The sequence below is a fragment of the Trachypithecus francoisi genome, unplaced genomic scaffold, assembly GCF_009764315.1.
Source record: "Trachypithecus francoisi isolate TF-2019V2 unplaced genomic scaffold, Tfra_2.0 Lachesis_group4, whole genome shotgun sequence".
Lineage (NCBI taxonomy): Eukaryota > Metazoa > Chordata > Mammalia > Primates > Cercopithecidae > Trachypithecus > Trachypithecus francoisi.
In genome coordinates, this window is record NW_022681469.1 from 106,288,315 (window position 1) to 106,313,716 (window position 25,402).

The following is a 25,402-nucleotide window of genomic DNA, read 5'->3' on the forward strand; positions in this document are numbered from 1 at the left end:
ATTGTTTACATTCCCAGGAGGGAGCAGCACCTGCCCTGCCCCCATTCCACCTGGCTCGGGGCACACACGTTGCCTCTTGGCCTGGAAGGATGGCCCCAAAGAGTGGTTGTCCCATGCAGGATCTGTTGGGGGAAGAGGCGATTTCCCAGAGGCAGTGAGGCTGCTGTCGGGCAGGAGAAATGGGCTGTAGCAGCCACAGCACAGGCAAACCCCTTTGCCCCTGAGTTTGGCTCTTGGGAACCCAGCTCAACTTAGAGATTTCTTGCTAAGGGTGGTGCCCGTTGGTTCAAGAGTCCCAGCGGGCACTGCAGCTTCACCTCCTGTGGATGGGGCTGTCTGTGAGGGAGAGGAGGACCCAGATTCAGTTCCTTTCAGAAAAGACCTGAACTCAGGAAGATGCAGGTCCCTCCTGGTTCAGCACCCGTGGAGTGCCCACTTTAGATGGCATGGAGGCTGGAGGAAGATGAGCACTGGGCTCTGTGGGACCCCAAGCCCAGAAATCCACAGGCTTCTCCCAGGAGTGATCAAGTTGGAGGCTCCCTCCCTGTCCTCCTCCCTCCCTGTCTTCTCACCCACCCACAGGAAACCAAATGCCGATGGCAGAGTCCCAGGGGCCACATCAGGGCTCCTGCACTCAACTCCTCCCCCTTCCGATGTGGCTGGCATCTCACCTGGGCCACTTTTCCTTCTTGTGGAGTCATTCTTATGTAATCGTCATCCAACAAGACAGGGCGGTTCTTTTCTCTGGGCCAACTAGTTGCATTTACAACTTTCTCCCATGAACTTTTCAACAATAGTAGTAATGACAGGGCTTTGCATCACCTATCCCAACTTAACTCCTGCCTTTCCTCTTTCTAACAGGAGAGGATGGTATGGGGAAAATATAATCTTCTGAGCTGCCTGTGCATTCAGCCCGTGACGTTGCGTAATGATGCCAGGCTCCGAGCTGTAGGGAGAGGTACTTGCCTCCTCACAGGCTAACAGCCCATGGATCTAAAGGTGACCGCAGACAGCCTCATGGGAGGCAGTGCAGTGCCTAGAGACGAAGCTCCGGAGCCCCCAGCTGCTTAGGTTTGGAGCTGATCTGCCTCGGTCAGCTGGCTACACTTGGGCAAATGGCTCCATCTCTCTGGGCGCATTTCCTCGTCTACACCATAGGACCTCCCGACTGTACCTACCTCACAGGTCCTGGTGGGAGTTCTATGGATTAACAAGAACACAGAGCACCGTCAGGCACATGGTGTATGTTCAATAAATGTCAAGGGCCTTTTCCACGGCAGCTGCAACTTCTGAAATATTGGAGATGGTGGGAAAGGTGCAGATTTACGTATCGTATTATGGAGGGTGGTGGGATGTAAGCCGGACATGGTGGGAAAAGACAGAAAATGAAAGGGTTCTTACCTGGGGCTTATCAGTGGCAGCGACTGCTTCCGGAGCAAAAGGCAACGTTGGCAAAGTCAGAACCCTGTCCCCTCGTTCACGGTCAGAATGCCGGCCCCGCCCCGGCCCTCCTCCCGGCAGCATAGCTTCCTTGCTGCATTGGAATCACTTGCGGAGCTTTCAAAACCAATCAAATGTCTGTGCCGGAGCCCCAGAGGATTTAATTGGCCTGGGTGTGGCCTGGACACTGAGATTTTTTAATGCTCCCAGGGCCACTGAGACCCAAAGGCCTGCAAGGTGGGTGATAAGGGGGCAGCCATGCTTCCTCCTGGTGGCCCCAGCACCATGGCTACAGTGGCCCCGTGTTTCACAGAAGCCCAGGGTACCTGCAGTGATTAGCAGATGCCTTTGAAAATTCCACTTCAGGCACCCTGCAGTCCCAGCACTTAGGGAGGCTGAGGTGGGAGGATCACTTGAGCTCAGGAGGTTAACATTGCAGTGAGCTATGATCATACCACTGCACTCCATCCTAGGCAACAGGGTGAAACCCTGTCTCTTAAAAAGAAAGAAACAAGCAAAATTCCACTTCTGAAAGGGAAGGGAAATGGTTTCATCTCATTCCCTCGACCCAGAGCACGCCTGGGGCGTGACAAGCTATGGTGTGGCCAGACACCTTAGGAGGGGAAGGCCGTCTTGCTCACAGCTCTGCTTCCCCCCAATCAAGGCTAAGTTTCGCTATGAGCTGTTCTTCTCCTTCTGGACAGCTGCGAAGTCTCTGGTGGTCCAGCCAGATGGTGAGTGGAGCTGGGCTGGCCCTGGGAACGGCTGTTGGTCCAAGCAGGAGTCTCACTGGCTCAGGCTCCATGCTGCCTGCCCCAGATTACCCGGCCCAGGGTGTGGAGTCACTTTACCCCCGACCTCAACTCCATTTTGGGGGGATGCTGCCTGTACACACCTGCATGTCAACAGGATAAAGGTAAGGGTGTTGGGGGGAGCACGGGGGTCCAGCACGACACTGGGGTGAAGTTCCAATGGTTCATATTTATAGCTTTACAATTCAAGAAGGTGCGTAAGGTCTCCCGAATCATTCCATCAACACCCGAAGAAAATCACAAGCGTTTAAGGAACAAAATAATGTTTTTATTAAAAATTGTACCCATAGCACCTCTCTGTCTTCCTACAAGTTGTTTATTGTTTTCTTTTTCTTTTTCTTTTTTTTAAACGAGATCTGGTTTTCTGCACAATTTCAGAAAATGTTGTAGGGAACGCTTCAGGGCTGACCTGAGGGCACCCGAAACCAGAAGGTGATGTGGGAAGGAGACGTGTCCCAGCGGGCGGGCTCAGCTCATGAGTTTTCACATTGTCCTCGCCTTTCAGACTGGATCCATGCTACCGGGACGCTGGCCCACGGGGAGCCACACTTAGGTACGCAGACGGGTTGCTCGTCAGGAGAATAGCTACACTGCGTGCCAAGAATGTGTAAGAAATAAAAACCATGCTATGAACCGTTAGGCAAACACCATGCTTCAGCCCAGTCACAGTCAGATACAAGCACAGCCTCCAAAGACCGGTACAGAGTGAGCCACCTCCCGGGGCTGTGGAGGCTTGTTCCGTGTGTGGCCGTCAGGGCCCCCTCTCCCTGGGGCCCCTTGTTTTTCTGCTGCAGCATTGAGTGAAGTGTGCACTATAAAAGCAGGCGGGGAGAGAGGCTGAAGGGGAGGCTGGGAGAGGGGCTTGGGCTGGACCGATTCAATCAGAAGGTGGCCGCGCAGGAGGCTGAGGGGACGTGACCTGGCAGTTCTCTCTCTGCTCACCTGCCTGGAATCTCTGCCCTGGCGCCCCAGGAGGAGGGAGCCCTGCACATCCATCCCTGTGGCTCAGATGGAGCCTCCTGGTGGCTCCGTGACCGCATCCTCGCAGGGCGGGGCCAACACAATCTGAAATGAGCCACGTGGGGGTGGGTCATGAGGCATCCACAAGGTGCAACTTTCAGCACAGTCGGAGAGAGCGGGAGCACATTCCGCCCAGCCTGGCTTAGACACATTTTGCTTGTCCTCTTTTCAAAACCGAGATTAAAATCCAATCTGCATCTTCCTAGGCTGTGACTTTCTTTTCCTTCCCTGAAGATGAGGAGTTAGGAATTGATGCTTCTCAAATCCCATATTGCTCTGGGAGGCTGAAATCTACCTGGAAACACTCAACTCTGTTCCTTTGCGCAGGTGGTTCTCATGGCACAGAGTCCCTCCGAGTGACGGGTGTTGGCACTGTCCCAGGCACAGTCCAGCAGCAGCCAGGAGGCCGGCGTAGCCTCGGACAGGCCGCTCCGTATACATCAAGATTTACTAAGAGTGGAGGGAGACAGAAAACACGAGCTTGAAACAAAAGTGTCATGATGTTGTATCGAAAACCCAAGAGCAACAAACACATCTCGAATCTGCTCATCCTCAACCTAAGACGTCTCAACACTCTCCCTGGCGTGTAAAGTCACATCCTTATGGCTGCAAAGAGCAGTCAGAGCGCACAGAAGGTAGCGCTGGCCATGGCCTCCATTTATCGCTTCTCTTCCGAGAAATTCCAGTGCTCGCATCCTGGCTTACCGCCCACTTTGTTCCTCCGGGGCCAAGAGGGAGGCAGCTCTGTCCACAGTGGCGAGTCTTGTCCAGGGAACTGTGGGCTGCAATTGTCACGCAGAAGTGGCTTTGGGCAGAGCATCTAGGATTTTTGGTTTAGAATATTTCCCCCTCCACTCAGCAAAAGGAGGAGAAAAGGAAGGAGGAATGGGGGAGAAAGGGAGGGAGGGAGGGAGGGAGAAAAGAAGGAAGGGAGGGAGGGAAGGAGTGAGGAAAGAAGAGAGGGTGGGAGGAAGGAAGGAAGGGAGGGATAAAGGGAAGGAAGGTGGGGAAGGAAGGGAGGAGAGAAAAAAGGAAACTTTCCATACCCTCTAATTTTGGAAAGACTGAAGAGGGGTTTTCCAGCCTATACTAAACTCTCCTTGGTCTCCTGGGGCCATACTCAGCAATGCTGACAGCAGAGAATCCAGGCAATATCCACACCCTCTGCTCATGGAGGTGCACAAAACATCTAGGCAAGCAGGGGCCACACTTTCTGCATGTGGCCAGGAGACTGGCCCCCAGGTGGCACTGGCCAGATACTGCTCAGCTGTCCCCTACCCTCAGGTCGCTGGGGGAACAGCACCCGCCCGTTCACTGTGCACGTGGGGCACTGGCAAGGTGGTCTTGAGTCTTGCGTGTGTCACGCTTCTGCTGGTGAGGGGGCACTTGGGGCACTTACAGGGAAGGACCCAGGACACATACACCAGTGGGCACCAGCAGTGCTCCCGTTCCATCTGGACCCGGGACCTGGGCTGAGGGGTGGACCCCGGCAGCTCAGCCGTCTGTTGCAAAGACGACATGAGGGACTGGAGGCACGGTCATCTCTGGGCTGTTAAGTTTTCCAAAGTAGTTCATACTCTTTTCATCTAGCCAAAAATTTTAAACCAAACCATGACAATTTTAAAGAAAAAATGAAATGTTTCCAGAAAACCTGTTAAGGCTAAAAGCTGGCCTTGGACTGGGAGAGGGAGCAGCAGCAGTGCCAGCGGTGGAGAAGCCGTGGCCGCCACGGGCGGCCGGCAGAAGCCAGGACAGAGGGAGGGGACGGCCTGGTGTGCACGAGGCAGGTCGGGAGCGTGTGTTCTCAGAGCTGTTTTGCTTTATTTGCACACACTGTTGCTTTTCATCTTTTCCATGTACAAAGCTGAACAATTAATAAAAAGGCACCTGGAGACAGCAAAGACGTATTCATTTCATGTGACATAGTTTAAAAAAAGATAAAAAGATTTAAAAAGTACTCTGGTTAACAATGCACGCTTCCTACGTAACAAGCAATTCTGGGGACGGCGTCCGATGTCCTCCTGTCCCGCGGAGTTGGCCGTGTGCTGTGTTCGGGGAAGGAGACGGCCGGTGTGGTGGCTTCCAGCCCTAAGAGGCCTCCCTAGTCAGGTGGGAAGGAATGGGAAAAGAGGCAGAAAAGCCTCAGGACCGCACCACTGCAGGGACGCTGACGGTGACAGCTGAACCACACCTTAGCATCCCTGCCCAGCCGTCAGGAACCCGAAAGCCGACTCCTTACTTAGAAACTGCCAAGTGAGAACATTTCAGAAACAGATGAAGTTGGGAAAAAACGCACTGAGCCCAGGGAAAAACGTTTGCTCTTCAAACCCCAGGAGCGAGCTGTGAGCTGAGGATGTCCTGCGTTGAGAAGGGTGTGAGCCGCTGGTTCTCTGGAAGAGGAGGTAGAAAGAGACAGGGGCCAGCCGGGGCAGCTCTGAGATCTCACCTGACCCTCCATTCCCTCTCCCCGCTTGAGCCTTCCTAGTTGGTCTTGAAGACGGAGAAACCCAGGGCTGGGGAGGTCTGAGGTCCTCCCAGGCCCCGGCGGTGCCAAGCCATTGTACCAGTGAAATACACCTTCTCTTAAAAAGAAAAGAAAAAGAAAAAAACCTGCTTCCTGCAGCGATGTTACAAAAAAGCCGTTTAAAAAAACCTTCCTAATTGAAATCTAGTGTCCACAAGTAGGTAAAATCATCACTTATCAGATTTTTTTTTTTTTAAACAAAAACTTCAGCTCAGTTATTGGAGTTGATTGTCTTAACAAAAATAGACTCCGTAAAGTTCGCCTCCGTTCCGCCCTGAGGGAGGCGCGGCGCTTTGCTCACACGAAGGAGGAGAAGCCGGTGAGCGGAGTCCGCGCGCCGGGGCCGGCGGGGGTGTAGACGCCGCCCGCGCTCTGCGTGGTGATGACCGGGTGCAGCTGCGCGCCCGCCTCGGCGCCCGCCACCGCCTCGTACCTGTGCGGCGCAGGTGCACGGCCCTGGGCCCGGCGCTTCCAGGAGTTGTAGTAGGTGGGGTCGCTCATGTAGTGGTTCACGAACGAGTGCTTGGGCAGCGCGTCCTCATAGTCGGAGTCGGTGGCCTGCGGGGTGTGGGAGAGGCGGTGTGAGTGCAGGGCAGGGCGCAGGGCCCGGAGCGTGCTGGGCAGGAGGCCTGGCGTGGGGGCACCTCCCTGGGGGGCCGTGTCGTGGTCTCCAGCCCTCTCCCCACCCCCGCCCAATGCCAGGCCCTCCCACCCTCCACACAGGAGAGCAGGCAGTCCCCCCAGGTCCCCCTCTCTGATCCAGGTGTGACCCACACTGCGCGATCTCAGCTGCATCCAGCCCCTCACTCTGCACCAGGTCTCCGAGAAGAGCTGGGCCTCCACCCAGGAGAGGTCTACACAGCCTCCCTCACTCAGGAGAGGTCTACCCGACCTCCCTCACCCAGGAGAGGTCTACCCGGCCTCCCTCACCCAGAAGAGGTCTACGCGGCCTCCCTCACCCAGGAGAGGTCTACCTGGCCTCCCTCACTCAGGAGAGGTCTACGCGGCCTCCCTCACTCAGGAGAGGTCTACCCGGCCTCCCTCACTCAGGAGAGGTCTGGGTGGCCTCCCTCGCCCCAGGAGAGGTCTACGCGGCCTCCCCACTGAGGAGAGGTCTACGTGGCCTCCCTCACTCAGGTCTACGTGGCCTCCCTCGCTCCAGGAGAGGTCAACGCGGCCTCCCTCGCTCCAGGAGAGGTCAACGCGGCCTCCCTCGCCCCAGGAGAGGTCAACGCGGCCTCCCTCACTCAGGAGAGGTCAACGCGGCCTCCCTCACTCAGGAGAGGTCTACGCGGCCTCCCTCAGGAGAGGTCTACGCGGCCTCCCTCACTCAGGAGAGGTCTACGCGGCCTCCCTCGCCCCAGGAGAGGTCTATGCAGCCTCCCTCACTCAGGAGAGGTCTACATGGGCTTCCCACCCCAGCAAAGGTCTAGGTGGCCTCCCACCCAGCAGAGGTCTACACAGCCTCCCCACACGACCCCCAGGGGACTCTGCCTGCCTTTACAAGGCAGAACATAGAAGAGCCCCAGGGGTGGGGGAAGATCTGGGTCTTTGTCTTGCCTAAGACTAAGACGTGGGCTGCTACAGACCAAAACAAAAGGATTCTGGAGGTGACCAGGTAGAGGGGAGTGGGTGGGAAAGGTGATGAGGTAGAGGGGAGGGAGGGGGTGGGGGGTGATGAGGTGGAGGGGGTGGGGGGTGATGAAGTAGAAGGGAGGGGAGAGGAGGGGAGGTGTGGGGGTTGATGAGGTAGAGGGGAGGGAGGGGGTGGGGGGTGATGAGGTAGAGGGGAGGGGAGGGAGTGGGGGCGTGATGAGGTGGAGGGGAGGGAGGGGGTGGGGGGATGAGGTGGAGGGGGTGGGGGGGGGTGATGAGGTAGAGGGGAGGGAGGGGGTGGGGGGTGATGAGGTGGGGGAGGGGGTGGGGGGTGATGAGGTAGAGGGGAGGGAGGGGGTGGGGGGTGATGAGGTAGAGGGGAGGGGGGTGGGGGGTGATGAGGTAGAGGGGAGGGAGGGGGTGGGGGGTGATGAGGTGGAGGGGGTGGGGGGTGATGAGGTGGAGGGGTGGGGGGGTGATGAGGTAGAGGGGAGGAGGGGGTGGGGGGTGATGAGGTAGAAGGGAGGGGATGGGGGTGCATCCTCCCCTTGCAAGTGATGGTGTGACACCACATCCACAGAGACCTCTGAGGGTGGGGAGGTGCCAAGAACTGAAGCCCCCTGAATAAGCCAGGGTGTCTAATATGTCTCCCCAGCCAGGAACTGAATGGCCAGGCCCCTCGAACACATGGAAAAGTGGCCTGGGGCCTCCCACTGATGTTTGAAGATCAGTCCCTTTGAGGGTTTTTTTTTTCCTTTTTATAACATAAATCAGCAGCTTCCATTAAGAACATGGACCCTGCATGTTTTCTATGTTCATTTTCTGAAAGCAAACCTCTATTTTATGGTCTTTCAGCTTGATGTGAAGTCATTGGAAAGACTGTTAAAGAAGAAAGTGGACTTTGGGAGGCTGAGGCAGGCGGATCACCTGAGGTGAGGAGTTCGAGACCAGCCTGTCCAACATGGTGAAACCCTGTCTCTACTAAAAATACGAAAATTAGCTGGGTGTGGTGGTGGGTGCCTGTAGTCCCAGCTACTCGGGAGGCCGAGGCAGGAGAATCCCTTGAACCCGGGACGCGGAGGTTGCAGTGAGCCGCGAGATCGTGCCACTGCACTCCAGCCTGGGCGACAGAGCCAGACTCCATCTAAAAAAAAAAAAAAAAAAAAAAAAAATGGAGAAAGCAGAGGGTGAAATGTATTTTTTTTCCCCTAAGAAGGTGGAGGTCTCTCGGTTTTGCTGATAAGTGCCACATCCTCCCAGATGTATGGAACCATCCTGAGACGCTCACCTGAGTGTCCTAACAGCTTCCTGGGCTCCTACGGGATCCACCTGGCGGCACAGAGACTGAGGCTCTGCTGTGGAACTAACGCTAAGACGCTTCCCAGGGCCCCTGTCTCTCACAGGGGTCAGGAAGACGTGACTTTTTTTTCTCCCCAGAGAAAAAGGGAACTGGGGAGAGGGTAAAAGAGTGAGCTGCCTGGAAATGCCATCTGAGGGCATCAGCTGTGCATGGAGGCAGCAGACTCCTGGGAGTGGCTCCAGGTATCCTGACTCCATGGGTCTGTCGGAGGCTGGGGAATGTGCATTTTTTTAGAGGCTCCCAGCAGCCAGGCTGGGAGCTGCGCCTTGTGGGTGTTAAGACAGAGGGCTATGGCCCCAGATGTGGGTCACATTGCCAGCCACAGCAGCTCTTTCAGAAGTAGACACTCTAGAAGGAAAACTGCCAATCCATGAGCCGCGTCCTTGCAGCTGGAGGCGGGGGTGGGCAGGGGATGGGAGAATTGCCAGTTCCCCTAATTTTGCAGGGAGTCCACACCGAGACCCAGGAAAACAAAAGCATCCCTGGGTGCTGTGAGCGATGTTCCTGCCGGCTGCTCTGTCATCTGAGAGTCAGAGTGAATTACCCACATCAGCACCCGGGCAGGAAGCTCTGATCCATGAGCCGACATCGTCCCGCACCTGGGGACTTGTGTGTGTCCTGGAGGCCTGTGAGAGCGGTTGGCCTCCAGGCTGTGCAGAAGCCCCATGGAGGCGTAGCGGGGAGCCAGGGGCTCCTGGGATGTGGGGGCACAGCCTGAAAATCTAGCTCTAACTGGAATATTTACATGAAAGTAACAGCGAGTCACAGATTTGGGACTTTTGTGAACATTAAGTGTAAACTGTGTGGCTTATGGTGCCATACACAGAACAGCTGAATCCATCTGTGGCTCCTGTGCACTTAGCAGAATTGCAGAGCTAAGACACGTCTCTCCCCACACACCGAGACCCTGGGGCAGCCAGCTTCTCCTTCATCAGGTGGCGAGGATAAACATGGCAGTGGCTCCTTTTTCAGAACACCGATGACATACCAGATTAATGCCCGGGCATGATGTTTGCAACTGGCCGAGGATCCTGTGATGCAGATGTTACAATTCCCACTTTATGAATAAAGAAGCGAGGCTCAGTGAGAGAGGCTGGGTGGGCGCCTGCACCTGAGCTCCCAATCTTGGAGGGTTCACCCACCTCTGCAGACCCTGTAACTGACTCCCAGCTCCAGGCTTCTCCCTGGGATCCGCTGAACAGGTGTACAACCCCCTATTCCAAATTCCAAAACCCGCAATGTTCTGAATCTCGAAATGTTTTTTTACAACTCATTTGGTGGCGAAGGCTGAGCTGACTTGAGCTAACTTGGCAGCTTACCCCGAGCTGAACTGATGTAGGGCTATTCAGTGTGAATATTCTCATGTTTTGCTAAAAGAAGACGAATGTTTTGATTACTAGGTGCTGGCCTGGCCCTACTGGAGCAGTTCCTTAATATACGATGTACCCCCAAGCTTGAGAAACACTGACTTCCTAAATATATCTGGCCTCAGGGGTTTCAGCTAAGAGATCAGGGATCTGTATTTGTGGCGGTTTATTTATATTTATTTATTTTTGAGCTGGAGTTTTGCTCTTGTAGCCCAGGCTGGAGTGCAGTAGCGTGATCTCAGCTCACTGCAACCTCTGCCTCCTGAGTTCAAGTGTCCTGCCTCAGCCTCCTGAGTAGCTGGGATTACAGGTGCCCACCACCATACCTGACTAATTTTTGTATTTCACCATGTGGGCCAGGCTGGTCTCGAACTCCTGACCTGAGGTGATCTGCCCACCACAGCCTCCCAAAGTGCTAGGATTACAGCCATGAACCACTGTGCCCGGCCTGTTTAAGATTTATTCTTCATCTGTTTTCTAGAGGCCTTGAGGTGGCTTACAAGGTAAAGCTCTGTGTAAACTAAAACAGAAGAAAAGAGAACAAAGATCATCTGAAAGAAGCCAAAGGAAGCTCCATGATTAGCCCCCAAATTGGGTTTGTTACCTCTTTAGAGACCAACTTGGAATCTAAACGTCCTGAAACTTAGGGAGAAATCACACGTATTGAAATACAGTGAAGGTATCACTTTTCTCATGGGAAATTCACAGAATACGTAGGAACGAAGGACAGAAATTTAGTGCTACGTTTCACAAACTGGGGTGAGGGTTCACTATCATCTGAAGGTCAAATATGAGGTTCAAGACTTTCACTCTTTCGACTACATTCCCAGGTCCCAGGGGTCTTCCCCGTTCAACTTCGCTACCACAATGGATTCTACTGTGGAAAAACGTGAGAGGTGGTGACTGGATTCAATTTCCTTGTCTTGGGTCTGAAAGAATCGACATCCACAAATGCAAGTGACCGTCTTAGGGTCATACTGGCCGGGGCCAGACTGGGGCCACAACCAGCCTGGTTTTTCAGCCAAAGGTGGCAGAAATAAAGTCTTTCTAGTAGCAGGGAGGAGATACCTTCAACCCCAGTTGTAAAAACGCTTTTTATATGGGTGAGCCTTATATGAAAAGTGTCTCTGTATGGTGGAGAAATCAGCAATTTCAGTGGGAGGACGTGCTATGAATTCAGTTTCAGCTAGTCTGTCTTGCACCCACTTGGTGACCCTTTGGGCCTCTCTCTGCCCTGTGTACACCCCTGCCCACCCCTCCTCCTGCAGCTGCCAGGCTGTAGGGAAGCAGGGTTCATGCTGGGTAGGGCCTGGGGTGGTCTGGAAGGGACCACTGAGCTCTCGCTGGAGTCCACATTTCCAAGAGCATGTGCAGAACTGCTTAGAGAATGAGTATAGCACACAGCCCACACCCATCTGCGTGTTTATACCATTTCCTTCGCAGCTTGTATGTATGTTGCTATGCGTCATAATGTGTTTCCTCAGCCAAAGATCTAAAAGTCCTATAGTCTCAAGAGAAGGGTCTGTGACACATGTGGCTGCCAAGAAGGGGGCCTGGCAGGAGACACAAATTGGGAGTGCTTGGTTGTCCAACTCACAGTGGTTCCTGTTGTTTGCATCTAGGCCTTGATCCCTTCTTTGAAGGAAGCAGTTCTTCCCCACTAGAAGGATGGGCTAGCTTGCCTCTCAGAAAACCGTGATTGGCTAATGGCTAGGCATGTGGCTTCAGCTCAGCCAATCAGAATCTTGCCCTGGGATTTTTTTCACACTGTAGCTGGAAGAGAAGAGTGCTTTGTTCTGGGGAGGAAAGCTGGGAGGCCATGAGTTCTGAGTGGCCAGTGCCCACAGACCCAGCCAAGTGATTCTACAATAATAGCCAATCAGAGAGAACGTAATCACTGTGCAGAAAGAAGCAGAGACAAGAGGCTCCAAGAGGCTTCTTTTCCTTCTTGCTATTTAGGGAGGAGAAGTGAGAATACACTCAGGGCCACATGACCAATAAATGTCAGGCAGAGCTGGAGCTAGAAGCTGGGCTTCCTGGCTCCTGCTCAGCCCCTGTCATTGTCTCTTTGAGAAAGCACAATCTTAAAATGCCATTCTTCCTCCTGCCGCCTGCTCTGTTTATTATTTATATGACATTATTATTTTTTAATGGGGATGTATTTTAGTGAGTTAGAATTACTGACAAAAAGGAAATGCTGCAGGGTCTTTTTTTGGTAAGTTTCCTGTGTGATGTGAAGTAGCAACGTGTGTCGGTTTCCCGGGAAACTAGAAGGACAGAATGTGATTGGATGCAGCATGAGACAGACTGCGAGAGTTTCTAAAGGTGCACAGATGCCTGGAAAGTAGCTAATAAAGATAATCTTGACACTTCGGGTATTATATTGGCAAGATGAAAGACTCAAATATTATTAAGGAATTAATTAGGTACGACGGGGTTGGTCTAAGTTGGTCGGAGCAGGGGGGATTTTGCAAACAGTTTCTTTGCATTTCGAAAACAATCTTTAACATGTGATTTGAACGGCAGATATCATTCAGAAGCAGCCGTGTGATAAAACCATGACAAACCCTCTTGTTTCTAAACAGAAAAACAGAAATAGCCACAGCATGTGTTGTGTGACACTTAGAGCATAATTCAGAGCAGCACCTCCGATCAGGCAGGCTCCTGAGCACCTGGGAACAGACGGATCTGCAGAATTTTCACTTTAGCAATAGTTCTGAGAGTGGTTTAAAAATGTCCTGGGGGAGGCCGGGCGCGGTGGCTCAAGCCTGTAACCAGCACTTTGGGAGGCTGAGACGGGCGGATCACGAGGTCAGGAGATCGAGACCATCCTGGCTAACCCGGTGAAACCCCGTCTCTACTAAAAAATACAAAAAACGAGCCGGGCGAGGTGGCAGGCGCCTGTAGTCCCAGCTACTCAGGAGGCTGAGGCAGGAGAATGGCGTGAACCCGGGAGGCGGAGCTTGCAGTGAGCTGAGATCCGGCCACTGCACTCCAGCCTGGGCGACAGAGTGAGACTCCGTCTCAAAAAAAAAAAAAAAAAAAAAATGTCCTGGGGGATAAAAGGATGGCCTCACTGTTTTTCTTTAGAGCATTCTTAGCTTCTCAGGAGAGTTTTTCTAGCAGAGACCACACAGGGCTTCTCACTCCTTATCCCCTGGGCCCTGGAGAAGAGGGTGAGCAGAAGTCTGCATCTGTCCATGGCTTTAACCAATAACCATGCTGTGTCAAAACACTGGCTTGAAGCCAGGGCCAAGGACGTTCATTACTCTTTATTCCTAACATTTCGGTTTATAATGTCTTCAAATCTATAAGCTGCCTCCAGTAGAGAGGATAAACGTCTTAAACCCTCATCTAAATCCAAGCCACTTTTTAGATAGTCCTATTTGAAAACTGGCGTTATAGCTTTTGGTTTTATTCCACTGCTGAGCAACCCTCAGTCTGTCTTCCCTGCAATGCTTTCTTCGCTAACAGCCTTTTCGGCAGTTCTGTGACTGGATTCTGTTTCTGTAAATGTGGAGTTAAGCGACCAGGCCAGCCCACATTTCTTCCCAGTCCCCTCTGAATATCAGAGTTACTAGTCATGAAGGCAAGGATACTTCTGGAATGGCAGTGCGAGGAGGTTGGCAGACCCTCTCCCCAGTGGAACAATGATTTAACTGGTGAAAAGTATTTTATCAATAACCATTGAAAATCTTTGAAGGCTGGGTGCAGTGGCTCACGCCTGTAATCCCAGCACCTTGACAGGACCAGGCAGGTAGATCACCTGAGGTCAGGAGTTCGAGACCAGCCTGGCCAACATGGTGAAACCCCACTTCTACTAAAAATACAAAAATTAGCCAGGTGTGGTGGCACACACCTGTGATCACAGCTACTCAGGAAGCTGAGGTGGGAGAATCGTTTGAACCCAGGAGGTGGAGGTTGCAGCGAGCTGAGATCACACCACTGCACTCCAGCCTGGGTGACAGAGCAAGACTGCCTCTCAAAAAAAAAAAAAAAAAAAAGTGTTTGGAAATGGTGCTAAGAGTAGATAGCAAGTGGGGAAAGATTTATATAAGAAGATCTGCTACATCTCACCCGATAGTGAGAGTCTGTGGTGCCTGAGCCATGATCTGCTCTCCCTATCCAATGCCTCCAGCTCAGTGTGACAGAAACTCCACTCTGGGCAGATGTAGCGACAAGGCAGGGAACTTGGAGAGGAAAGTTCTGGCATTTCTGATCCAGCTTCCCCTTTCCCCCAACCCAACTCCATGTTGAAGAAGTTCTATTCTAGGCAGAGATGGCCAAGAGTACTGGGGTTCCTGTCCCCCATCCAGCCTTTGCTTATAAGCTGGGAGTCTGTACCAGGTGTGGTAGGCCAAGAATACTGGGCCCTGAGTGCCCCCACCCCAGCTTGTTTGTAGGAAGAAGTCCCACGCCGGGAGGAGCAAGTCCAGAAGTGCAGGGACTGCCCTCTCAACCCAGTGCCCTACTTGTGTAGTGGGTGTGTCACTCTGGAAGAAGGCTATTGTCCTCACCTCCACTTTGGTGCAGTGACACAGAGGTCCTGCACAGAGTGGAGAGTTACTCTGTAAGAACAGAGAGCTTCCAGTTCTGCCTGAGGAAAATGACTTTATTTGGAACAGAGCATACCTAAGGACATTGTTGAAAACAGCAGAGCCTTTGCGGGTGAGGAATGAAGAGGAAGCTGGTAGTTCTATGTCAGCAACAATGGAAGCAGTAAAACCAGCTAGCAGTTTAACAGAGAGAACCAGGAAAAGAGACTTCTGAAGCTAAGAAGAGGCCTCTTAGTGTCAGAGCAAGCTTCAAAGACTGACAGCATCTGGCAACTGCAGAAAAGCTGGACTTCAACTGGATCAAAAAGTGAGGAGCAATTTATGCACTAAGTGATTGCCGGAAAAACCAGAGCTAGCAAGCAGTAACTGCTGGGTATGATACCAATAGTGGTAAGCCATCCAGAATCTTAACAGGGACAGGCAAAGGGAGCCCAGCTAAAACCACAGTCATCCCTGGTAGGCAGGAAGACTCTATGCATTGCCCAGCACTGAGGAGCAACATCAGAGCACACACAATGCAGGGGAGATGGACTTCACTGAATGAATCCAGCCAAATCACTGAACAAACAAGCAAGCAACAATAACTCTCCATGAGGCATGAATATCATTATTCAGAGTTGCTGTGATATATTATCAAAAATGATCTGTTTTCAAAAAAACCCAGGAAAGTGTAATGCGTACACAGGAAAAACAAATAAAACAGAAAGTAGCCTCTGAGGGTGCCCAAACATTTGACTAAGCAGGCAAAGACTTCTAAGGTAGCTATTATGATTATGTGCAACGAACTAAAGGAGACCATCTTTAAAAAGTTAAAGAAAGGTATGATGACAGTTGAAGAATATCAATAAGGTGATAGAAATTATTTTAAAAACACAAATGGGAAGTTCTTGAGTTGAAAAATACAATAACTGAAATTTAAAATTCATTAGATAGGCTCAATAGTAGACTTGAGCTGGCAGAGGAAAGAATCAGTGCACTTAAAGATAGACTGATAGAGATTATGCAGTCTGAAAAAAGACTTTTAAAAATGGACAGAGCCTCTGATAAATATGAGACAGCACTAAGAGCACCAACGTAAGTGTAATAAGAATATCAGAATGAGAGGAGAAAGAGAAAAAAGCAAAAAAAAAAAAAAAAAAAAAAAAAAAGAAAGAAAAGAAAGAAAAGAAAGAAAAAAAAACCCCTCAAAGTAATAATGACTTAAAGTTTCCCAAATTTGATAAAAATCTACAGGCAACATATGTATAGCAATAGCACAGAAAGAAAAGGAAGAAATACAACTATAGGAGTAAAGTTCCCATAAGTCACGGAAATGTACTATAAATCTGAGGTAGATAATAATACTAGAGTAAGACACTAACAAAAATAACCAAAAATATAGAGCTAAAGCAAAAACAAGGAAGTCAAAATGATATATTGGGAAAATTCATTTAACAAATAGAAGCTGATAATGAAAAATAGGGAATAAAGATATGAGACATATCTTTATTAGAAAGCAAATATCTGATAAAACGGTAAATATGTCAAGAAGATATAACAATTATAAACATACCTGCACCTAACAACAAAGCCTCAAAATACATGAAATTAAATGAATAGATTTGAAGAGAGACACAAACAATTCAATACAAATAGAGATTTCAATGCATTAACAAATGGCAGAACTGGGAAGAAGATCATACATACAGAAGATGGAAACAACATGATAAATCAACTAGACCTACAGACACATACAGAACACTCCACCCCAAAACAGCAGAATGACACATTCTTCTCAAGTGGATAGGAAATATTCTCCAGTATAGACCATATGCCCGGTCTTAAAACAAGACCCAATGAATTTGAAAGGACTGAAAATACATAAATTATGGTTTCTCTGACCAAAATAGGATACAATTAGAAATAAATAACAAGAAAATGTGGGAAATTCACAAATATGAGGAAATGTAAAACACACTCCTAAATAACAAATGTGTCAAAGAAGAAATTACAGAGAAAATTTAAAAAATACTTTGAGATGGGTGAAAACAAAAACACAACATATTAAAACTTATGAGATTCAGCTAACACAGTGCTTAGAGGGGAATTTTTAGCCATAAAGTCCTGTATTTACAAAAAAAGAAAGATCTCAAATCAACAACATAAACTTCCAACTTAGGAAACTGAAAGAAGAAGAGCCAATTAACTCCAAAGCAAGCAGAAGAGTCATAAAGATTAGAGTAGAAATAAATGAAATAGAAAGTAGAAAAATAATAGAGACAATCAGTGAAACTACAAGTTGGTTCTTTGCAAAGATTAACAAAATTGAAAAACTTTAACCAGAAATATGAGAGAAGAGTCAAATTATTAAAATCAGGAATGAATTATTGATATTAATTACCACTGCCTTTACAGAAATGAAGGATTATAAACAACTGTACACAACTATAAGCAACTGTATCTTGATAAATTAGATTAATGAGATAACATTAAAAAATCCTTAGAAAGACACAAATGAGTGACACTGACTTAACCAAAAAAAAAAAAAAACAAAACAAAAAAAAAAAAAAACAAGAGGTGGGAAGGGGAACTGAATAAATCTATAGCCAATAAAGAGATAAAACTAGTAATTAACAATTTCCCACAACAAAAGTCTGAGACCAGAGGACTTCACTGATGAAATCTATCAAACATTTAAAGAATTAATACCAGTTGTGGAAGAAATACTTCCCAAATCATTCAATAAGGCCAATATTACCCTAATACAAAATTCACACAAAGATAAATAAGACAAGTAAATTACAGACCTATATCCCTTATAAGTATAGATACAAAAATGCTCAGCAATATTGAAAACTGAATCCCACAACATAAAGAAAGGATTATACACTATAAACAATGGGCATTTGTTGCAGGAATGCAAGGTTGGTTTAACATCCAAACATTAGTTAATGTAATATACCATATAAATAGAACAAAGGACAAAAATCATCCAGACAGATGCAGAGAAACCATCTGATAAAACTCCAAACCTTTTGATAATAAAAACACTCACCAAACTCAACCAGATAAAGGGCATATTGTTCACAGTAGCCAAAAAGTAGAAACAATCTGGTGCGGAAAAAAGTTAACAGAGCAGGTCTGAGACCACTAGCCTTAAAAAGACCTGCTTTCAAAGATTACCCTTGGTTGGCATCTGGTAAAAGTTCCTTTCATTGATAAAATGTTTTCCCTAAAGAATAAGATTGCAGTGTCTAAACTATACAAATAATATGGTTTATGCAAACACCTGCTTTCTTTCTGGAGTCTGGAGTTTTGGTCCATGCTTGGCAGAGGATGCCTATGTGACCAGCTCCCAAAACCCTGGACACTGAATTTCTAATCAGCAGTACCTACACTGCAGCTGCAGTTTGCTTTAATTGCAAGGCTATGGTAAAGCTGTGGTAGACAACAATTAATGTGTGTCCTCAGAACTCCCTGGTGGAGGATTAAGTGTGTCCTGTGTGCATCTCTATAGGAGAGGACTCTTGGAAATGTGAACGTCGTCTCCTCTGGACTTTGCTCTGTGCACATTTTCCCTTTGCTAATTGTGCTCTGTATTCTTTTGCTGTAATAAATCTTAGTCATGAGGATGTTGTGTGCTCAATTCTGTGAGTCCTTCTAGTGAATCACTGAACTTGGGAGTGCTCTTGGGGATCCCAGATACAACAAACCCGAATGTTCATCAACTGACGAATACATATTTAAATGTGGTATATCCATACAATGGAATTTCCCCCCCTATAATATAGAAATGAAGAACTGATATGTGCTACATATATCAGTGAACCCTGATGAACCCTGACAACATTATGCTGAATGAAATAAGCCAATCACAAAACCACATATTGCATGAGTCTGTCATATGAAATGCTCAGAACAGGCAAATATAGAGAGACAGGAAGTGGTTGCCAGGGTTTGGAGGGAGAAGGGAACGGGAGGTGACTGGTAGAGTTATGGGGTTTTTTTTTAGAGTGATGAATGAAAAAGTTCCAAAATTGTGGAGATGATTGCAAAACTCTGAAAATACTGAAAACCACTGACTTGTATATTCTAAATGGGCAAATTATATGGTACGTGATTTATAACTCAATAAAGCGTTTTTTTAAGAATAAGATCCTACTAGAGTTGGGTTGGGGTTAGACTAGGAGAGACATAATAATTGTCAAGATGGCAGCCTTTCCAAATCCCCTTGCGACACTTAGCCTGTGTTCCATTAGACCCTTCAAAGAAAAATATACTTCCCAGCTGGGCACGGTGGCTCACGCCTGTAATCCCAGCATTTTGAGAGGCTGAGGTGGGCGGATCACTTGAGGTCAGGAGTTCAAGACCAGCTTGGCCAATACAGCAAAACCCCATCTCTACTAAAAACCAAAAATCAGCCGGGCACGTGGTGGGCACCTGTAATCCCAGCTACTTGGGAGGCTGAGGCATGAGAATCACTTGAACCCAGGAGGTGGAGGTTGCAGTGAGCTGAGATCGTGCACTCCAGCCTGAGCAACAGAGAGAAATTCCGTCTCAAAAGAAAAAATTCAAAACCAAAACAAAACAGAAAAATACACTTTTGTTCCAAGAAACCATATGGGCAAATATGTCAAGGAAAATACAACATGTTTGTTTCCTATGAAGCGAGAAGTTCTGAAGTCAGACTTTAAAACATTGCAAAAGAGAACTGATGAAACATACAAATTGATTACTTAGTAAAAGTGGTTCAAATGCATTGAAATCATCATGCTAAGTGAAAGAAGCCAGTCACAAAAGACAACGTACTGCATGATTTATTTAGATGAAATGTCCACATAGGCACACCTAGAGAGGTGGAAAGTAGCTTAGTGGTTGCCAAGAGCCGGGCTTGGCTGCAGGTGTATGTGGGTGGTTTGGGGAGATTGGGAAGTGACTGCTAATTGGTACAGGGTGTTTTGGGGGCTGATGGAAATGTTCTAAAGTTGACTGTGGTGATGGCTGCACAACTCTGTGAACGTACTAAAACCTACTGAATTGTGTACTTCAAATGGGTGAATTGTATGACATGTGAATTATGTCTCAATCCAGCTGTTTCAAATAGTTGTTCAAAGTGAATGTTACCATGTGAGCTGGCACTTCCCAAATGATCTAAGTCCCCAGTTCCCTCTGTTGGGATCCCATGAATATGGAGTGCCTTCAAATCCCCCAAATTCATAAGCTTCAAAAGCAGGATGCAGCAAGGTTACACAGCAAAGAGCTCTACAGACAAGGGAGGCCACGCTTTATCTGCCCAAGAACCTCGGGGGGCACAGGATGGTCCAGGTGTGGGGATTCGTAACTGGGACTCTGTGGGACGCTAGGTGGTGGGGTTTGTGAGAGACTTCCGGGAGCCTTCCCAGCTCCTAGGTGAAATTCTGCCTGTATGTAGATGGAGAGCATGTCTGTACCTTTCATCAGCTTCCAGAAGCAGCCTGACACCCAAAAGGCACTAGGAACCATGAGGTGCATTTGCAGGAACGCTTTCCTCCAGCCCAGAGCTTGCCACATGGGAGCAGCGTGGCCTGGCTCCTGGGCCTCTCGCCACCTCGGCCACACTGCCTGAGACTTCACTCTGAGAGCAGGACCCCTGGCCTCCCAGCCACGCTGCCTGAGACTTAGCTCTGAGAGCAGGACTGGTGAGAAGATGGGATTTCCAGTTAGATGCTGAGGTCTGCCTCCCCAGTCCAGCTCATCAGTGTGCGTCTCAGGGAAGACATTCAAAAACTCAGCCTCGGCTTTCTGCCTATTACATAAGGATGACAACATTCTCTGTGCAGAATTCCATTTAGTGTGGGTTCCAGGTCCTGCTCTCCTCCCTTCTCACCCTTCTCCCCACACTCACCTCCCTCCCTCCCCACACCTCCCCACTCTCCACACTCACCTGCCTCCCTCCCCACACTCACCTCCCTCCATCATGCCACCTCTCTGTGTTTGTATTTAGATGTGTATGGGTGTGTGCATATGGGCAGGAGTGTATGTGTGTGCATGTGTGTATTTAGGTATGTATAAGTGCGTTATGCATGCATGTATATATGTGTATGTGTGTATAGTTGTGTGCATGTGTTTGTACTTGTATTTAGGTATGTATGCCTGTGTATATATGTGCATAAGCATGCAGTATGTGTGTGGTGTGGGCCTGTGTGCATGTGTTTAGGTATGTAGGCATATGTAAGTATGTGCATATAATGTATGTGTGTACATGCGTTTTTTGTATGTATATATTTAGGTATGTGCATGTGTGTTTACATGTGTGCATGTATATGTGTGCATGTATTCAGTATGTAGTTATATGTATGTATGCGCATCTATGTGTGGTTATATATTCACGTGTGCATGTGTATTTAGGTGTGTGTGTTGTATTTAGGTATGCATGTCAGCATGTATTCAGGTGTGTAGGTATATGTATGTGTGCACGTGTGTATGTGTACATATGTGTGCATGTGTATTTAGGTGTGTGTGTTGTATTTAGGTATGCATGTGCATATGCATGTGTTGGCATGTATTCAGGTGTGTAGGTATGTGTGTGCACATGTGTGTACATGTACATATGTATGCATGCCTGCATGAATGTGTATGCTTAGCTCAGTTCATGGGTATGTTCAATAATCTTCCATAAACATTTGCTGATGTTAAATCTCCAAACACGCCACACACATTGCGGGGAGAAACAGACCAAATGCGTTCCATTAGCCCATGCTGAAAATGCTTTTAGGAACAAATAATTCAGAGTTCATGGATCCAATCCTGCCTGCCTGCTCTAGGACACACCATCCCTGGATGCCTCCCTCCCCCTCTTCTTGTGTGGGGCTGGAGGAGACCGATGGGGAGGTGAGGGGTACACTGAGCTCTGGAGACACGGGGGTCTGGCTGTCAGCTTCAACAGCTGCCTGCTGGACAACCTCAGCCTCTGACCAATAAGGAGACTGCCCCACTTCCTGGGGCTGGGGTGGGCGGCAAAGGAGTGCACGTTCACCCTGGGGCAGGCCCACAGCGAGCGCTGGAAACACAGCAGCGAGTGCTCAGTGCGTAGGAACCACCCACAGCTATGACACCCCACGGTGTCTAGATTCTCCAAAGAGCAGCAGCCGACAGTGGCAGCAGGGACAGGCCCGAGGCCGGCGCTGTGAGATGCGCCTCTTTACTGACACAGACTGTCCTGCTTGAAGGCTGCCCTGCTCTGCGCAACGTGCTGCTTTCGTACATGCAGTGAGCTTCTGATAAGCTTTTTCCTTATCACAAAAAGGCAAGTCAGTTTTGCAGGATTTCACTTGACAGCCCCTCAGTTTTAGACAAATGTCCCTTTCCGAGCATCTGCTTTGCTGCCTGCTGTTTCTGCCAAGCCCAGGGCTACGGTGCCGACAGCGAACCCGGTGTCCTCTGTAAACAGAACACGTGAAGCAAAGCAGAGCCGGCCTCGCCACACCCACCTGCTGGCCCTTCCCAACGGGAGTTCCTCTACAACCCACAATTGAAAAGAAGCCATTTGATAGAGCCCCGGGGCTCAATAAGGCCTGAATTCAGGTTAAAATGAAGGTGAGACTTACTTTAGATTAAATATTGATTTAGAACCTGAGTGCCAGGAGGCGGGGCAGGCCTACGTGTACAGCAAATGGTTGGTGGTTTTCACCCCTCACCAGGCCCGGCATATCCGAAAGAAAAAAGTTCAGGACTGATAGGACCACCTCTCCAATTGCTGCTTCAGCTGTTTTTGCTGGTGCCTATGAGAAACGGAGATGGTGCACCTGTACGGAAGGTGTGTCGAGCCCCCTGCTTGGAGCCCCCTCATGGCTGCCTTGCTGCTTGAAGTCTCTTTGGGTGACACTGCACAGGACCTCACACAGGAAATACACTCCACGTCTGAACTGTTGCACACCCAGGCGCAGGGGAGGCCTGAGGCGGGTAGGCCCTGGGGTCGGGGAGGGAGAGCATGGAGGCTGACGCTCCCTCGGGGAAGCCATCTCCCTGGTCCAGCCGCTCGGTGAGGAGAGGAACCCATCCCAAGTCTGGGCTCACCCTGAGCCCGATACGTGACCCGGAACTGCCGTGAGCAAATCCCTCTTCTTCAGCACAAGCGAGGGAGCTAGAACAGGAGCTCCCTGGGCAGGGTGGGAGGCTGGCAGGGTGTCGGGGGAAGTGAATGTCCAGGGGTGAGCAGGAAGCTCCTATCTGGTGAAGGGGTCACATTTTCTATCCGCCCTGCAGGATCAGACCCGCTGCCACTCTAACTGGGGTCTAGAGACCACCAAGTTTTATGGCAACCTATGTTTATCTCTGAAAGTGAAATGGAGAGAGAATGGGCTTCTGGGGCAGGAGTCCACACGGGGCAAGTTACTGATCTTCCATGAGTCCTGCTGGCTCCATCCGTAGGAGGTGGTCTAGGCCCAATTTCCCCTGGGACTACATGAGATGGAGCACGTGAATGCGACCATCCGACACTCAGCCTGCTGGCACCCAGGCAACACCCACACTCTGCTCTGCAAGGAACCCCTCACAGAGGGCGCCAGCCCTGCCTATCTCTCACTGCCGTCTCCCGGACTTGGGAATCAGAACCTGCTCCTCCATGAATCAGCCTTGGAGTGTCTAGACTGCTTGAGGCTGTTGTGAGCTCTGTGGGGCCCAGAGCAGGCCATGGGGTGGAACTTGGGCTCTCTCATGTTTTTCCATCTGCAAAATGAAGGCTTTTGTCCTTGGCTCTGCCTGTGGGGATGTTGTGAGACTCAAATAGGACAAGACAGCCTGAGGAGGCAGAAGTCTCACTGCAGAAGTAGGGGCTGACGATCACTGCCCGGAAGTAGGTGCCCACACTGACCTCGGATTCTGACGCGTCCGCCGACTTCTCCTTGAGGCTCACGCTCTCGGTCAGCACGGCGCCGTTGTACTTGTTGCAGATGTCCTCGTCTGAGTAGTGCAGGCCGCCGGGGCTCGGCCGGGGTGGGGACCTGGGATGAGGACCCATGACGCAATTACCCTCCGGGCAAAAGATGCCCTCCCCCGGAGGCCTCCTCACCTGGCATCTGGCCTTTACTGCGTTGGACTAAGAGGAAGCCTACAGCCTTTAACATCACTCTGGCAACTAATGCAAAAAATTCTGAGCACTGGCTATCTGGCGAGTCAACAGCCTCTGTGTACCGGTGCCTGTCAGTTGTGGAGACTGTGCTAGGCCTGCAGGCATGAGGGAAGAGTTGGTCTGTGCCAGGAGGAGCAGTGAGACACTCACGTACAAAGAGCACCCTGAGGTCGGGACAGATAGGAGGCTGGGGAGCTTGGGTGCTTGCCAGATGCAGGCAGGAGAGTGTGGTGGAGAGAGGTGAGGATGGAGTCATGAAGAACGGTCTGATCTGCCACGCTAAGGAGTGGGAATTGTCTCCTACAGATGAGAGGGAATTGGAGAAGTTTGCACCAGGCCTGGTCTCCCTGTCTGGTGGGACAGTATTCATCCTCTCTGGCTGGTGGAATTCTCAGATGGCTCCATCACTGCCCCCACCCCCATCATCCCATCCTGTGAGTGTGGGAAGGGCCTGTGACATGCTTCTAATCATTGGAACATGGCAGACTGAAGTCTGGGTTATGTTAAATGGAATGGGTGAAGGACAGCTACTCCCATCATGCCCATGATCACATGACGTTATAGGAGACCCCATCTTGGCAGACTGGAGACAGAGATGCTCTTGCTGGCCTCGCAGAAGCAAACAGCATGTTGTGAACAGCCTCTGGAGAGGACCCCATGGCAGGGGACCATGAGTGGCCTTAAGAACATGAGGGCGGCCTCCAGAGGAGGGCCAAGAAGCGGCTGGGGCCCTTGATCATGCGGCCACAAGGAAATGCATGCTGCCAGCAGGCTGAATGAGCTTGGAAGAGGATTCTTGCCCAGTTGAGCCTCCAGATGAGAACACAGCCCATCTACACCTGGATTATACCCATGCAAGGCCCTGAGCAGAGGAACTAGCTGAGCTGTGCCCAGACACCTGCCCAAGGGAGACCGTGTGGTGCTAAATAGGTGTTGGTTTAAGCTGCTAAACTTGCAGTCATTTGTCATGCAAGCAACAGAAAATGAGTACCCTCTTCAGCTCCCTACTTCCTGGAGACTAGCTGAACTGAGTAAAAGCCCAGCTTCTATTTTTCAGACGGAGAACTTAGAACTTGGGGAAAAACTCTGAGTACAACATTGCTGAGTTTTCAAGTCAGGCAGGATTGAGTGTTTCTTAGTCCTCTGAAGGGTGTGCAGGGACTTGATAGTAAGAGCAGCCTGTGTGCAGTTAGAGGGGCAGCTGTGCACTCAAGGGGACCACATCCAGGACCTCCAGCATGCTGCGAGGAGTGAGCGCAGAGCTGAATGATGGCTGCATAGGGAGTGTCTTCTCATCCCTCAATGGGAGAAGTAACCTTGGGTGACCAAGCAAGGAGAGGCTATAGGCCAGGAAACTGGGCCTTGGGTGGAGACTCTGCTGGGAAGGCTGGAGGGGATGGAGACCTCTGGTTTTGTGCCATGGGTGTTGTCTCCCCCAGGGTGTGCCTCAGTTTCTCCTGGAAAGGCCCAGTGAAGGCCCAAGGGCCTTTCTCTATCTCAAAGGTAATTTACTTTGGGAAAGATGCCATTTCTTATCTAAACATTTGGGTAAATCTTTTTATCTAAGGAGCTAAAATGGTGTCTTCCCCACAAAGAAATTGGAAGCACAGACGTGCACTGGGGAGACATAAATCAACTG

General features: G+C 49.8%; 1 protein-coding gene across 1 annotated transcript in view; it reads right to left on the reverse strand.

Annotated features, from left to right (window-relative positions):
• Positions 1-2,498: 2,498 nt before the first annotated feature.
• The window catches only part of SDK1 (sidekick cell adhesion molecule 1), a 990,930-nt gene continuing 968,026 nt past the window's right edge, over positions 2,499-25,402 (reverse strand). The window contains 2 exon segments of the mRNA XM_033191941.1: positions 2,499-6,354; positions 23,506-23,635. Of these exon segments, the coding sequence (XP_033047832.1) occupies positions 6,094-6,354; positions 23,506-23,635 (391 nt within the window). The 3' untranslated portion in view covers positions 2,499-6,093.